The 14,920-nt window shown below is 36.6% G+C and overlaps 1 protein-coding gene across 4 annotated transcripts in view; it reads right to left on the minus strand.

Annotated features, from left to right (window-relative positions):
• The window catches only part of LMBR1 (limb development membrane protein 1), an 83,358-nt gene that overhangs the window by 9,121 nt on the left and 59,317 nt on the right, over positions 1 to 14,920 (minus strand). For all 4 annotated transcript variants that reach the window (XM_061468003.1, XM_061468002.1, XM_061468004.1 and 1 more), the window contains 7 exons: positions 9,727 to 9,807; positions 8,630 to 8,706; positions 8,310 to 8,387; positions 7,341 to 7,414; positions 6,977 to 7,067; positions 5,462 to 5,528; positions 1,045 to 1,206 (listed from right to left, as the gene is read on the minus strand). In XM_061468003.1, coding sequence (XP_061323987.1) covers positions 1,045 to 1,206; positions 5,462 to 5,528; positions 6,977 to 7,067; positions 7,341 to 7,414; positions 8,310 to 8,387; positions 8,630 to 8,706; positions 9,727 to 9,807 — 630 coding nt within the window. The remainder of the gene's footprint in view (positions 1 to 1,044; positions 1,207 to 5,461; positions 5,529 to 6,976; positions 7,068 to 7,340; positions 7,415 to 8,309; positions 8,388 to 8,629; positions 8,707 to 9,726; positions 9,808 to 14,920) is intronic.

Below are 14,920 nucleotides of genomic sequence, written 5' to 3' on the forward strand. Positions count from 1 at the left end.
CAATCAACAATGGAACTTCTCTGAAAACATTTTCAGCATACAAATCAATGGAGAGATTTACATGGCCCTGGTCCACTAATCCGTTCCCCTGGAGCTTCAAAACTCAACATCAAAAATCACAGAGTAGCTTGTTTTAATCCTACGCTATCAGTCATTTTGTTTTTCCCTATTTAGTATGTCTGATTTCAACTTAATTGCCACCGGTAGAAGTGCATTCTAGGAAAATGCTTGGATTTTGTTTACCAGGGTCGCAACTGTGGAAAGCAATAACTGGTGAAAATGAACAAACTAACATTTTAGACAAATGTTAGTTTGTCTACAAACTGAATCCACAGTTATAAATAACACTGAAGTTTCACCCTTAGTCGTTTCAACTTCAGCAAATACTATTCCAGGGTTCTATAGAGGTAGGAGCTTCATTAATCACCAAAGATAAGATGTAGTAAAATCACGATTGCTAAATATGTACATTTTATCCTCTTAATATGAAATACATTTCAAGTTTTCTTCTATGGCAAAGAAACAATGAATGCGCAATTTGATCTAAATTTTCATGATATCAAGCACAGGTTTTACTCAATCAGTTACTAAGATTCTGTATATTCTGTAGAAAGATTTTCTGAACAGTTAGTGCTCAAAAAAGGCATCACAACAAGGCAGCTCAGACTGCCACTGAACTATTTTTAGGGAATAAATTGCTTCAAACACAAAAGAAAACAGCGAACCCACACGTAAGTGGAAGTTGCATTTCCAAATAATTCCTGGGTAGCACCTGGAACGTTTCTGCGCTCTCTAGAGTCTGATAATCTAACTACAGACCAGGAAGTATATGGGCACATCATTAATATCAACACTGTATGTTAGCTCTCAACTCTAAAAAATACCACAAAGCTATGCTTTCTCACACCTTAACTTACAGAAACTTCCACCAAAAGAAACTTCTCTGTCAGCTGTAACAGAAACTTAGCTGTAGCACATCAAGGTATCAAACACTGGAAAAAGGAAAAGTTCCAAGTACAAACTACATTTTCAATGCTATATTACCTAATGCCTTCAGGAGTTCTTCTCGCACAGCGGAAGTGAACTTTCTGACCAGACATAATGTTGTCATGATAGCAAAGAGCAAGTTGTAAGATAATACAATATAGAAGTTTCCCAGCCAGTTAAACCTTCCGAAGTCTCCAAGCAGATCAAATCTGGTGATTCCTGTTAAAATTGCATTTAAGGTTCACATCAAATTCTTGATCACATTTGTTAAGAAACACAAAAACATCACTGTAACATTTTTTACATATGGATGCACAATTCAGACAACACACTACTTATAGCAGACACATGGTTGAACACAAAAGACACTGTTCTCAAGGTCATTTTCCATTTCATTGACCAATATAAAACTGTAAGACACACTTATCAAAGTGTTTAAGTTTCCTAGTGAAATGCTTGAACAATGTGATTTTAAGTAAATTGTCTATTTAGATAAGAATTCTGCTTCTTTAACTTCAGTAAATATAACTAGGAAAGAAAAATATCAGTAGTATCATGAAAACTGCTTGAAATCTCAGTTCCTATGAAATCCATGTTCTATTCCAGAAAAGGATTAAATGCATCACAGGCTTTCTTTATTAAAAATACAGGTAGCAAAAAGCCTTTCCATTAGAGCCACAACATCTTACAGCAAACACTGTCTTTATAAGTGTTTGTTTTGGTTTTTTTTTGAGCCACTGCTTTTGAAACCAAAGTTCAAAGACATCTTTCCAACTGCAGTTTTTCTCCTAGGCCTACCCACCACTACAGCCAGTGAGCATTTACACAGAAGGAAAAGAGTCTGGCTGAAAGACAGGGCTGACAGGTGTTCACAGTGGACCTCATAACACTGATGCCTGCGCTTTAGTGCTGATCAAAGGCTAGTCAATCACTACAGCTAAGTGAGCAAAATTCTTCCAAAATGTGGAAGTGTTTATGAGCTGCAGCATGCATCCCAGAAGGCAGAAGAGGAAGACAGTTGTTCCTCTGTTAGGCCTACATCAGGACTGCACTGAATAAAGGGCAGAATATTGAGATGATACCCCAACAACAGTTGTCTAGGATTGATGAGCCACTATATTCCCCAAACATATTTGCACAAACGATGTTGATGCGTGCTCTCACAGTTGAGACCAACACTGAAAAGGAAGGAAGCTTTCCTCACCCCAGAGCTGAAATAGCAGCAGAAAACTAGGCAATCAGAAAATAACCTGGCTCAGAAATTCCTGGAAATGAGTTTCCTATCATCCTATTTTGAAAAGGTTTGGGGGCTTTGAAGAACCATGACTTAAATGGTGATAATAAATGAGGAGAGGCAGAATTAAGGGTCAGTTATCCTCCTCTCAAGGGTAAACCTGGCACTTCTAAATCTCATTGTAGCTTGATACCCAAGACTTAGAGCCAGCTATCACAACAGTAAGAGATACAAACACTCCTTGTACTCAGCATCAGTCATTTATATTAAGAACATGGGAATCAAATTTGACATCTAAGAAAAACATGTTAAAAATTAAGAAAATGAAAATCAGGATAAAGAAAAAGAAAAATGTCACTGAAGCTGATCAAACTAGCAAGAGAAGCAGGGAGAAATATCAAAAAAGCACAGAAGGTCTTAGCACAAAATGAAGAAACCAGCTGACCGAATTAACTGGTAAACGGATGAAGGACAATAAACACAAAGCTGCTTTCACACGTGAAGGAAAACAGTGCCCTTAACATTCTCAAAAGCAGCTGTGTTTTTGTCAGACTATAGAGCTACAGGAAAATTGAGAAAGTCAGGTTTGAATGTAGAGCCTTCCAGACCCTTAAAGGAAAAAAACCAAAACAGGTACAGCACTGGGTGAAGAGTTCTCTGGGAAACAAATAATACTCCTTGCCACAACGAGGTTCAAAAGAATATCCAGCAATAGAGCAGGCGTTGTAAAGGACAAACAAAAATTAAGCCTGACACTTCTATTAGAACAGGTGGGAAAAATATTGCTCATTAATTACGTTTTTCTGTTAAAATAAAGTCACTGCTTGTTAGAAAAGATCTGACAGTATCATTTTGTAAATCTGTGGGAGAAAAGGATTAAAAAGCTTTCAGTGACTTTCTGATAGAAGTATCTATGCAGCCCACAAAGAAAAGAATTTGCAAGACTGCAATTTGAAAAATTATTCAGTAGCTGAACAGAAAGCAAAAGCTCTAGAGGACACAAATAGATACCCAAGAGAGCTGGCATCAATTTACCAAAAAAACTATTAAAGAATTATTTAGGTTAAAAAAAAAAACAAACAACAACTATGTTTTTAGATTTTACATGCAAATAAGTTCAAAAGTCACTGTTTACTTTAACCATAATACTTGAGTGGAATTCTGGGAAAACTTTGTATATTAGAAATTTCAATTTTGTTTGCACAACTCCTTGTTTCTGTTTTCTGTACAGTGACCTGCTTCCAGTTTGATTCTCAGTGGTTAGCAATATGGTGCTGGTGTGAAATGTTTCTGAAGGAGGACTATTAAAAGGCTAAAAAATGCGTTAACTTATTTGAGTAAAAACTTTCCTGGAGTTCTATAAGAATTATTAGAGACCTGCACCATCTACATATCCAATACAAATGTTATGTAAAACTTGCAAACTTGTACAAAATTCTATTTCCATTTTTAAAACTTGAAAAACATCAGTACGTGTTAGATAACGTCTGCTTTTTTACCTTTCCCATAATGAAGAAGTCTAATCTTTCCCATATAGTCTAGAAACTTGCTTTTTTAATAACGTGAAAAGGCTATGAATCTGCTTAACATATTTATTTCTTTTCATCTATTCAATGCCACAGGGCGGTAGCATGTAGCGCAACACACTGATATTTTTGCAAAGCGCCACATGACTCACTGTACTCTAATACACTCTATTAATCCTGTTTGGACAGCTGTGACTGTGCATTTGTTAGCTGTGCGTTAATTGTTCCATCTTTTTTCTTCTTTTATTTATCTCTATGGCAAACTATTCAGGAATTTCATTTGTTAGTCTTTTTTTCAAGTGAGTTTTACCATTAATCTGTTTCCTATGAGACAACAATGCACCCAGCATGTATACTTACTTCCACAGAATCCATTTATTATCAACTGTTAATCTCGCAGATCATTAACAATTATCTCCCTTTAAATAAGTGATGAATGCAGTAACTTAGTGGACACGATACTAATGTTAAAATTCTGTTCTAAATCACTAATTTTTCAACACAGAATCTTGCTTTTAAGTGCTAGAATTTTTTTACTTGTAAGAACTTTTATCATACTGGCTATACTTTAAAAATGCACTATTTTAAGTACTTGAATTGTTCTTTTGCGTTTGTGAAGTTTTCCTACAGATTTTTAAAACATGAGCTCTATAATGTGTATTTTCAGATTCAACCCTCCGAAGTGCATTAGGGGTGGGGTTTTTGTTTGTTATAGAAATGACCTAGTAAATCTAATTAAACTCATCTATAGACATATGCAGCATGAAGATGTACAGTATAACTTACCAGAAAATATTAACTACTCTTGATTTGACAGTATTCTGGTTGAAAATAAGATGAACTACAGAACCACGTGGTACACATTACTATCTGTGGGCTTAAACTGATCTGAGCTTAAACTCCTAAACTTGTACTAAAGATTCATACAGCCTGATGTGTAGATTTTTGTTTTATTTCATTTACTGCTCCAAATGAAATTCACATTACCTGAAAGTATTCTACACTACTTAAATATGTGATAGGCTTGCAACCTAACTTCAAGAAATCAAGTTGAAGATTACCTAACTAAACAAAGTGAAGATACAAAGCACCTTGTCTTTCCAAACAGTTAAACTTCAAACGCTATTGCCAGTTCCTAACTATAAAATCAGAACTTCTTCGGTTCTACTACGCTGGACTCCAAATTTTTATATTTGAAAACTGAAGTAACAAAGAATGCAAGCAGGCTATTTTAGGAAAAATGAAAGTAGCCTGGTATCATTGCTGATAAAAAACTTTGGTGAAATTACAGTATTAACTGTACTTAAGACAACATTTACACTCAACATTATCTCAAATTTTAAACCCGAAATCCCCAAATGTTTGGTTGCTTTGTTTGGGTTTTTTTCCCCATGAAAACTGAGCACTATAATGTCACAGTGAACATGAAACTATTTTATACTGCCCTAATCAAGCAGTCTACATATCAGTTCTTCCCACCAGAAGTTTAAAAACCTAACCTACCTTTTTAAAAGAGTATAGTCTGTAAAAAATGCTCAGTATCTTTTTTTAGAATGTATATACTGCAGTTTATGTACATAAAATGCATGCTCAACAGCTCATGTTGGCGTAGAAAAGGCCACACATACATGCCCTGTCTATGGGGTCGTCTTTGGTTTTGTTAACTCTATTAAACATCCTTTATTACAAGGTGTTGTACTTCCACTTCACTTACCCAATGTTCTTGACATCACTGGCAAAGCAGAGCTCAGCACCAAGATTGAGACACAGTTTCCAATGATCTGTTTAAAAACGACAAACATTTAAATTAGCTATGGGATTGCTGAAGAAACACAGTGGTCAAGATAAGAAAGAAGAATTCCTGAAAGTTACACCCTTTAAACCGAACCTAAAGCAATTTACAGTAAGATATTGTTAGTCCTGCTCACTTCTGCCACACTTCTCCATATGGTGTTATACAAGATGAAGATGACCCAAGGGATGAGGTAAAAAAATCAAATATGTAATCACTTGCTTTTAATCATACTTAGATTCAAAATAATTCAAGACTACCATGTTGCAAAGCATCAACTGTTTAGTTAATTCCTGAAACCTTTTGATAAAAGACCCATTCCACAGGCTTAGAATAGATGACTGATACATCAGCTTAAGCTTTGTAGGTAACTGCTTGCAGGATTAGCATTATTTAAAAAATTACAACAAAGAGCTTCCTTTCAATTGAATGCCTGTTGACTACTTTAAACAGAAGGAAAAAATTCACAGCTGTTAGATTTTACTCCAGTTTTTGTAAAGCCTTTATAAAGAGTAATTGAAACTTTCTCTCACAAGAGATCACTTTCTTCAGCTCTAACAGAATTTAAAATAAAACAAAAAATAATTAAATAAAACCCAAAACCTTCTTGAAAGTAGGCAGACATTCCTGCATTCACTGTTTATTTCCACACTATTCCTTGTACTGTAAACAATTAGTAGAAAACATTAAGGATATTCCAACTCCCTATTATCTACTATAACCATTCTGTGTGTTTATCTACTTTCTCACTTCCGGCCGTTTATGGTAAAAATGTCTATACACTACTTTAAAAACACACGAACAACAAACAAACAATGAAACACGAAGAAAAAAGAATTAAATTCATCATCCGTTCCTTGGTTACTGAACACCTCTCCTTGTCAGTTGTGGGAATATTCTACCAAAAAGCTAACCATGTTCCTCTGCATTAGGTAACAGCACTTGTTATTCTGAAGCCAGTGCTAAATTGTAGAAAGTCAAATTAGTCTCAGACTGCAAAATGTTGCTGAATATACCTCCTCAGTCTTAGTTTAATTATTCAAATTTAAATTACTTTGTCTGTATTACTTCTAGCAACCAAGTTCTTCGGATTTCAAACAAGCTCCCTGAAGTACAGTTAGCACAATCAAAGTTACTCATTAGCAATACGCTTCCTTTGAACAAAGTTCTTTCACTAGCTTTTCTATAGCTAGTTAACAAGCTCTGCTATTCCCAGCTTTTTACAAGTGAATGGATGCCATCCAAACTAAACAGAGCACATCCTTTTTCCCACTCATTCAGCATTTTGAAAATCTTCCAGTTTGTGTTTACCCAGCTTACAAACAAATACTGATCACCGCAAATGAGCCATTCAGGGTAATTACTAACTAAAAGAGTCAGTTTGCCTTGGGTGGCAAGAAAGAGAAGGGGCCATCACCACCGCAGACTTTACCTTACCTTTGTCATAGTTGTATCATCCTTCCTGGGAGTAAAATTCTCAAAAAACCGAAGACTGTAGAAGCCGACGACAGAGGACACCATAAGATAGCTGTGAGAATCAAGGAAAAAGGGACCGCCAAGGAATGCAAGTTTCACTCAAGTTCTCAGCAGACTCCTAAAAGTCTTAAGAATCAAAGGGGAAAAAAAAGAAAACCACACACACACACAAAAAAAACCCCACCAACAAAAAACAAAAACATGCTTGAGTGCTTGAGAAGGACTGGTCTGTATCTCCCCACACAAGTGTCTGAGTAAATTATCAATGTCCCAGAAAACTGGACAGAATACTTGTTAACAGATAGAATTCTTCAAGAAAGGATACAAAATCAAAATGATTTCAAGTGCTGCTCCCACAAAACCAAAGGTGGACAGGGAGGCATTTCCTATTCCAGGCCCCTATAAGGAGAAAAGTATTTTGCATAATTTAGTAAGATACACGCAACTGTGTCATAAAGTTAACTTTTACCAGGACCAAAAAACCTAATGTCTTACATGAAGTAGTCATTTCTCAATTCAGTGTTTAAGGGTCATTTTGATGTTCTGACCTTCGAGTCTCCCATCCTATGCAATGGCATCAGCCAGCTTTCAAACCTGAGTGAAATGTATTACTAAGACAGAAGGTATATTCATATTTTATGCATATGGCATCCCACCATGCTACATTCCATACCTACCCCATTATTTTGGAAACTAAAATAAATGGTTTCAAAAGGTAGCACTTCTAGTTGTTCACAATACACAGGCAGAGTGGCCATCACCACTAGAAACCTTGTATAGAGCTCAGCAAGCTCACATACAGTGATACACAAGGAAAAGCATTACTAAGTTAATACAAAAATCTTCATGATTAAAGACACTACAACTCCTCAGTGTGCTGTTCTTGACTTTCTTCAAGGACTTTTATAATAAAAGATGTGAAAATGTCGTATTTTAAGTGGAACACAAACCAAGATAAGCTTTTTGTATTGGTTTTTAATATAGCTTCTTAAATTGAAGATTTCTTGTTCACAAAAATGTAGGAAACGTGAAGAAAATGCAACTCCAGATTAAGGATTTACTTTAGTGAATCACTGTATCTTCACTAAGATTCTGGACTAGTTTTATCAAGAACACACTATAACATGTCATGTAATAAATGTTTATGTGCGCACAGGGACAAAACCTAGAAGCAAAGTCAAGGCGGAGACTCATTTGTTTCCATGTTATTAAAGCAGAAGTTCTCACGTGCACTTTTCTAAGGGCTCCAAAGCTTTACTAAAGTTATTAAAAATATACATAAAGTTTACTTTACCCCTGATCCCTTTGGCATTGCAGTCTCATCAACCAACAGGTAAAGAATGTTGAGAGCAACTAAGAGGACTGAGATGGACTGTAAGGAAGCAGAAATAGTCTTGTTATTTAAAAGTACTCTACATTTTTAAAATGCATACATTTATCCCCACCAGATTTTGTAATGTTAATGTTTTTTTTTAAAAAAATGGTTCAAGAGAAGAACGTCAAGTTTGTTGTTTAAACACACATCATTCAATTTCAAAACTATCCTCCCAGATGACACAGAATTCTTCATACTTTTCATTGGGGAAAAAAGGAAAAAAAGGCAGAAATTCTTACTGTCTCAATCAGTAGCAGTATCATAACAGCTGGATAGACTAAATTCCTTTCCCAAGCAGAAGCTTTTTTCCTCCGTTCTGTTCAGAGGAGAAAACACAGAAGCTTAATACTGTACATCACCTTGAAATAACACACATAAAAATCATTCAGCTCTGTATAAGCACTTGCCGTAACTACAGTTAAGAAAAGTAATCTTATCTTGAACTGACACCAACCAGTTCATAAAAATACCCACCCTGAAGAGCTGTACAAAGCAATGCCAAAAACATGAAGCCTCTTTAGAGAAAGGCTGGGCAGAGACAGAGATTTTTCTTGTTTACAGGCATGTTTTACCATAGCACTTCCCCCCCCTCCCCCTGCATACACCAGTTCTGCAAAGGTTAAAATATACCTAATGTTAAATTATGCTGATTACATGTACATTCTAGTACAACCTAAAGGGACAGAAGATAATTTTAAATATTTAAACAGTATTTTCCTCTTACAACATAAGGCAAGACAGACAAGACTAACTCACTGCACATCACTAGTACATCTAAAAAGAAAACCCAAATTTTTCTTCCCAGTCTTAAGTTATCCCACCGAATAATGCAAACCTTTGAATAAATAAGGAGACTCCTGTCAAGCGGCTGCCATTAGCAGAAGTATCACTTTTCAGTTTTAAAAGACAGAAACCTGCTAAGAATTATTTTACTGTTCTTAAAAACAACCTGACTTTTATAGAAGTAATTCAGAAACAGAGGAAAGTAATGTCTTAGATTATTTCAAATAATCATAAGTGTATCATTACAAGTATGAAAAAACATGTTATTGAGCTCCATGCAAGGAAGTGAATATGTTACAATTTTTCTAAGGTTACGTTAAGAGTAAGATTCAATTCAGACTCCCTACATCAATTTGTTTGTTAGAGGGGTGTAATGATTCCATGTAATGTAATTGTAGAAACTATGAAGATTTGAAAGGATTGCAAATACACAAATTTCGTTAAGAACAAAGTGGAATCAATCAAGTGACTGCTACAAGCTAAACACAACATCTTAAGGTCACTTATTAAACCGTAATGCACATGAAACAGTAGGGGGAAAAAGTGTTATTACCTAGATTTGTTTTCCTGCTTTTCACCTTTTCAAGTTCCCGTTCCAACTCTGCTGCCTGGTATTCTACCATGGAAGATATACCTATTAACACAGAAGACAGAATTTTCTTTTGGATGAGACTAACCGTAGTACTGTAAGACACTGTGACAATTCAGATTTAGGAAGCATCACATAAACACTTGTGGCTTTAAACTGCAGGTGTTTGAGACTCTTCAACTACTTTTCAAAATTCAGAGGCTTAGTCGAGAAACCTCTAAGTCTGTCTAACCAGAAGAGTTCAACACATCAGAGGTTTTGCAAGGTGACCTTCTTTGATCCCTGCCTAATCTGTTGGCTGGCTGCTGTGAGAACTAAGAACAGCTACCGCTGAATTGTCGCACAGGTCCAAAACCCAGTTATGTTGTGGCAGCCTGAAACTGGATGTCTCAAATGCTTCATTCTTCTATCTCTCGATGATTCATATATCAAGATGTAAAGAATCTCTCAATGTTCTTCAAGTGCATTATTATTATTTAGCAACTTAAAGTTTGGAGCAATGGCCCGCTTTGCCTAAGTAAGCTGGTGGCTAGACCTCCAGTTTCAGTTTGTGCCACTCCATCCTTTTCCCCAGTCCTTTTTCCTCAGCAAACTCAGTTTCCATATTGCTGACCTGCTTGTTGACTTGTCTTCTGCTCATATCTGCTCACTCAATTCGGTCAGTCTGTGCCACAGAGTACCCTCTGACAACCACAATCAGATCTTCCTCACAACCACGTGCGAGATCACATTCTTTCACTTTCCTTTTTACAGTTCACAGCATAGAGACATCACTATTGTGGAACTACTCAAACTCTCCTCTGCACCAGCTGAAAACTGACAACTGTAATATAAATTCCTCTCTCCCTTGCTGATTTTCAGCCTGAAAGCTGCTCAGCAACTCTTCCTCCCATCTATACATGGGCTCTAGGAAATCCAGCCCATTTTCCCTCTCCATCCTTTTCCTTTTCTGCCTCCCATTCTCTACCAACCACCCATTTTTCCAGTGCAGGCACACCATGGTTTGTCTCCTGGATTCCAGTTCCTACACAAACACTGCACAGTGCTGAAGTAATGACACAGCTCTGGAATGCTGACTAGAGATCTGCTGTTTCAGTTCTGATCTCATCATACTTTAACCTCTGCAATCACACACTGGAAATATTCTTCCCAGCATAAGTTAGAAACACTATCCTTTTGCCCTACTTTCATCCTTTTTTTCTGTATAATCTCACCTGACAATACGTTAAGAGGGCTCATATTTTCCCTGTCTGTTCCAAGACAGTCTCTCTCTGTGGCAGCGACAGTTCAAGGTCTTAATAAACCTTAAGTCCTGTTCTTTCTCCATTTACATTGATGCCCTTCACCTCATGACCATTCCCTACCTTTGACCTCACCTTTGACTGTGGGCTAACCTGTAATAGCACCATGCTCCCGGTACCTTTTTAAATACACTCTAATAAATTTCTGAGACTATTAGTCTTGACCAGGCTTTTGTCTCCTATCTTCATCATTCACCTACAAGCACTAAACAGCACTCAGGCTGCTGGCAGAATAACACTACTTTATATTCCAGTCTCATTATTTCCTCATTTTCTGTTGTCTGCTCATCCATCCAGCAATCTCAGTATAAGATAAGAAGGTAAATTTCTCATCCCATCCAGCTCCCACATTCTCCATATTACAGCACAGTGAAGTCCTACCTGAAAACAAAGATATACAAGAGTATTCCTTGAACTTAAAAAAAAAAGCTTTTATTCTTTTTATTTCAGAGTATTCACAGATTTTCTCAATGCAGACAAACTATCAATGAGGCATCCAGCTGTTTCAAAAACTGATTGTTTAACTGCATGCTTCTTTCATACACAGTTTTGCACATAACACAACCACTGTGCTATGCTTAAACATTTTTTATATCAGTGACATAATGTGTATGATGCAATAGTTACAGAGCTTCACATATATACATATCTCAAATCCCAGGGCCAAGCAGTAAGACCTACAAATGCCGTTTTCTAACAATTTCTATTCACTTGAAGTACCCGCAATAAGAATGTCAGTTTAACTTCTGTGTATTTAAAATAAGTAATCATAATACACAGGTTTTCAGAAAAAAGATGGCTTTAAAGTTATCTAATTATCATTATAAAAATAAATTTTTGTGCTGATATATTCCCTCTGATAAAAGTCTAAACTATCTATTTTATAGAATGATTAATTACTACAAGTTGAGAAAAAGGCTAGCTATAAAGCTCAGTGGAAAAAGTCTCAAAACCTTTAACAGAAGCAGTTGAAAAAGACAAAAAAATACAAGTTAGCATCTTACATTTTCTTCTACATAATTAAGGGTCTCTGAGAAAATGCTTTATTGAAGATATATGTTGTTTCTAACCCTCTATATAAAAATCTAGAGCTTAAACCACTGATATTCACGGGAGTATTTCCAACAAAGTCAGCACGATTACATTAGGTCCCTAAGAGATACTTCAATAGAAATTCTGAATCATATTTAAGCGCTGTTGTAGTTCCTCCTTAAAAATAGTAGCAAACAACAGATTGCTATACAAAAGGATATTTTACGACAGGGGAAGGCAAAGTTTCAGATCAGTCAAAAGAGTATTTGAAAAGGATGCAGCTAAATTCTTAAAAGCTCTATAACATTAGCTTTATTTCAAACATGCACAAAGTTCAATGTCAGCGCTGTCTAGCCAATAAATCAAATCGGTAGACGAGACTTGTTTGGACTAGCAATGAAAAGTTAGAAGGGATTCTCCAAGAAAGCCACAAAGCAGCTCATTTAAGGTCAATTTAACGGTATTATTCTGTTTTTCTTCCAGCCCCGACATAAGATTTCAGTACCTCAAAGGAAATTGTAAGAGTATCTATTTGCATTCCCCCTAGGTGATTGGCAGTTCAACACCAATTAGTTCAAAATTACACTGTTACTAGCGTGCAATAAAAACAACACCTTTCATCTTTCTTACATAGGTAAGGATACCTTCAGAGCCAATAACTTTGATCAAGTAAGTATTTTTGATCCTACCCCACCCGTCTCTTTGGATTCAGGAAAACTAATAGCTGAAGGCAACTTTTTTCTTTTAATATAAAAAAAGTCCCAGCTTTATTCTTCCACTGTAGGAGTGATGTGGGTACTGAAATATAATACACTGGAAACAAACATTTTCCCAAAGCCCAGTATATCTTCAACAGATAAAAATACTAGGGTAGATAACACAATCAAACTTTCCCCTCCCTCCTCCTCCAATTTTCAGTTACACACTGTAGACACCTGAGAAGGAAGAAGACTGGTTTCCGTGAAGAAGATATGCAGTTTCACAGTTAGATGTATTTTCAAATATGAAGAGCTTTACAGAATACTCTTATCAACTGCATCACAGTCACAATAGTTACACCTATATGAATCAAGAACGGCACCAGCTCACATAGCTATTTTCCTCCTCTGAAAACTGGCTTATGTTAGCCCCTTCCCATGACCAGACACTGTCGGAGGAAGCATTATTTATGACTGGGTGCTAGGAGTGTGATAGCACTATTTTACCAAGGGGAAAATAAAATAAAAATCAGCATTGACAATCACCAAGTATCGCTTATGCCTGTGCTCCAGTCCTCTTCAGTTTTAATAAAAAAAATCAACTTTGGGGTTATATGTACAAATGCAGTATGTATTTTAAAACACTTTACTGCAAAACTGCCTAGCAAGATCACTTAAGCACATGTATTTCTATTATCTAGGTGTTCCTGCTCCGGCAGGGGGATTGGACTAGATGACCTTTCGAGGTCCCTTCCAATCTCTAGCATACTGTGATTTCCACTATCACAACTATGGAAGAATTGCAAGAGCCATGGCACAGGAAGCATGTAGCCTAATGTATCTGCTCTGATACAGCAACACAAATACTTGCACATTTGTGTGTTAAATCACAGATTACAGCCTCTAATATCACAGCACTACATTTACTGATGCAATTAGCACGGCACCTCTAGTTGTACGCATTTTTTAAAGATGCGGGAAACATGATAAACATGAGTCTTCATCATTCTGGCAAAAACTGTGTCTATTTTTCTGGGTATAATTTGTACATATTAGAAAGACTTCTGGCAGAGAAGATGAAACTTCCCACTTAATTGAGAGCCATACTTAAATTTACTTAAATAACTACTCACAAAGATTTTGCAGAGTATATTCTTGTGCACATAACATACTGCCCCTCACCTACAAACTATATCCGAGTTTAGATTATTATTTACTTTTCAGCTAGAGGCCATTAATCTTCTCCATACATCAAGCTATGGTTTTTCAAGCACTCCTTTGGGCAGTGGTGTCAATACACTCCCTCAGCATGTGAAACAGAATTCAGTTCCTTTTCCCATCAAAGAACATTTAAGCTCTGCGTCTTTCACCTCTCATGAGTAGGCTGGTGAGAGCTCTGTGAAACATGGGCGTGCATGGGCATGGGACTCTTCATTAGATTGTAGTGATAGGACAAGGGGTAACGGGTTCAAACTTAAACAGGGGAAGTTTAGATTGGATATAAGAAGGAAATTCTCTCCTGTTAGGGTGGTGAGGCACTGGAATGAGTTGCCCAGGGAGGTTGTGAATGGTCCATCCCTGACAGTGTTCAAGACCAGCCTGGACGAGGCCTTGGGTGATATGATTTAGCGTAAGGTGTCCCTGCCCACGGCAGGGGTGTTGGAACTAGATGATCTTAAGGTCCTTTCCAACCCTAACTATTCTATGATTCTATGCTGCAGTTCCACTATGCTGAATACATATCAATTCAATGAGAAAACCTAGTCTTTTGGCTGGTGGTGCAGGAACACTCCTGTACACATCCTAAATCCAGACCCCATTAGTAGATGCCTACAAACAGACTAGGTCTACCTCACAAGTAATATTACTAAAATGCAATATAAACTGTCACAGACTTCTACACAGATCAGCAGCAGGCACTTATCACCTAAATAATCACATTCTCCACCTGAACAGCAGAAACAACTCTGCACTACATTTAATAGATACAGAAAAGTGACCCAATAGTTATTCAGGTATTGCTTTTCTTGTACACAAGCACAACCACCATGACAACATAAAATATTCAGTAACAAATATTTTACAGTTGCTAGCTAACATCAAAAACACAGAACAATAATTACTCCA

This window comes from Pezoporus flaviventris, unplaced genomic scaffold, assembly GCF_033815535.1.
Source record: "Pezoporus flaviventris isolate CSIRO_AGI_PZ_B2104156 unplaced genomic scaffold, CSIRO_AGI_Pfla_v1 ptg000047l, whole genome shotgun sequence".
Classification (NCBI taxonomy): domain Eukaryota; kingdom Metazoa; phylum Chordata; class Aves; order Psittaciformes; family Psittacidae; genus Pezoporus; species Pezoporus flaviventris.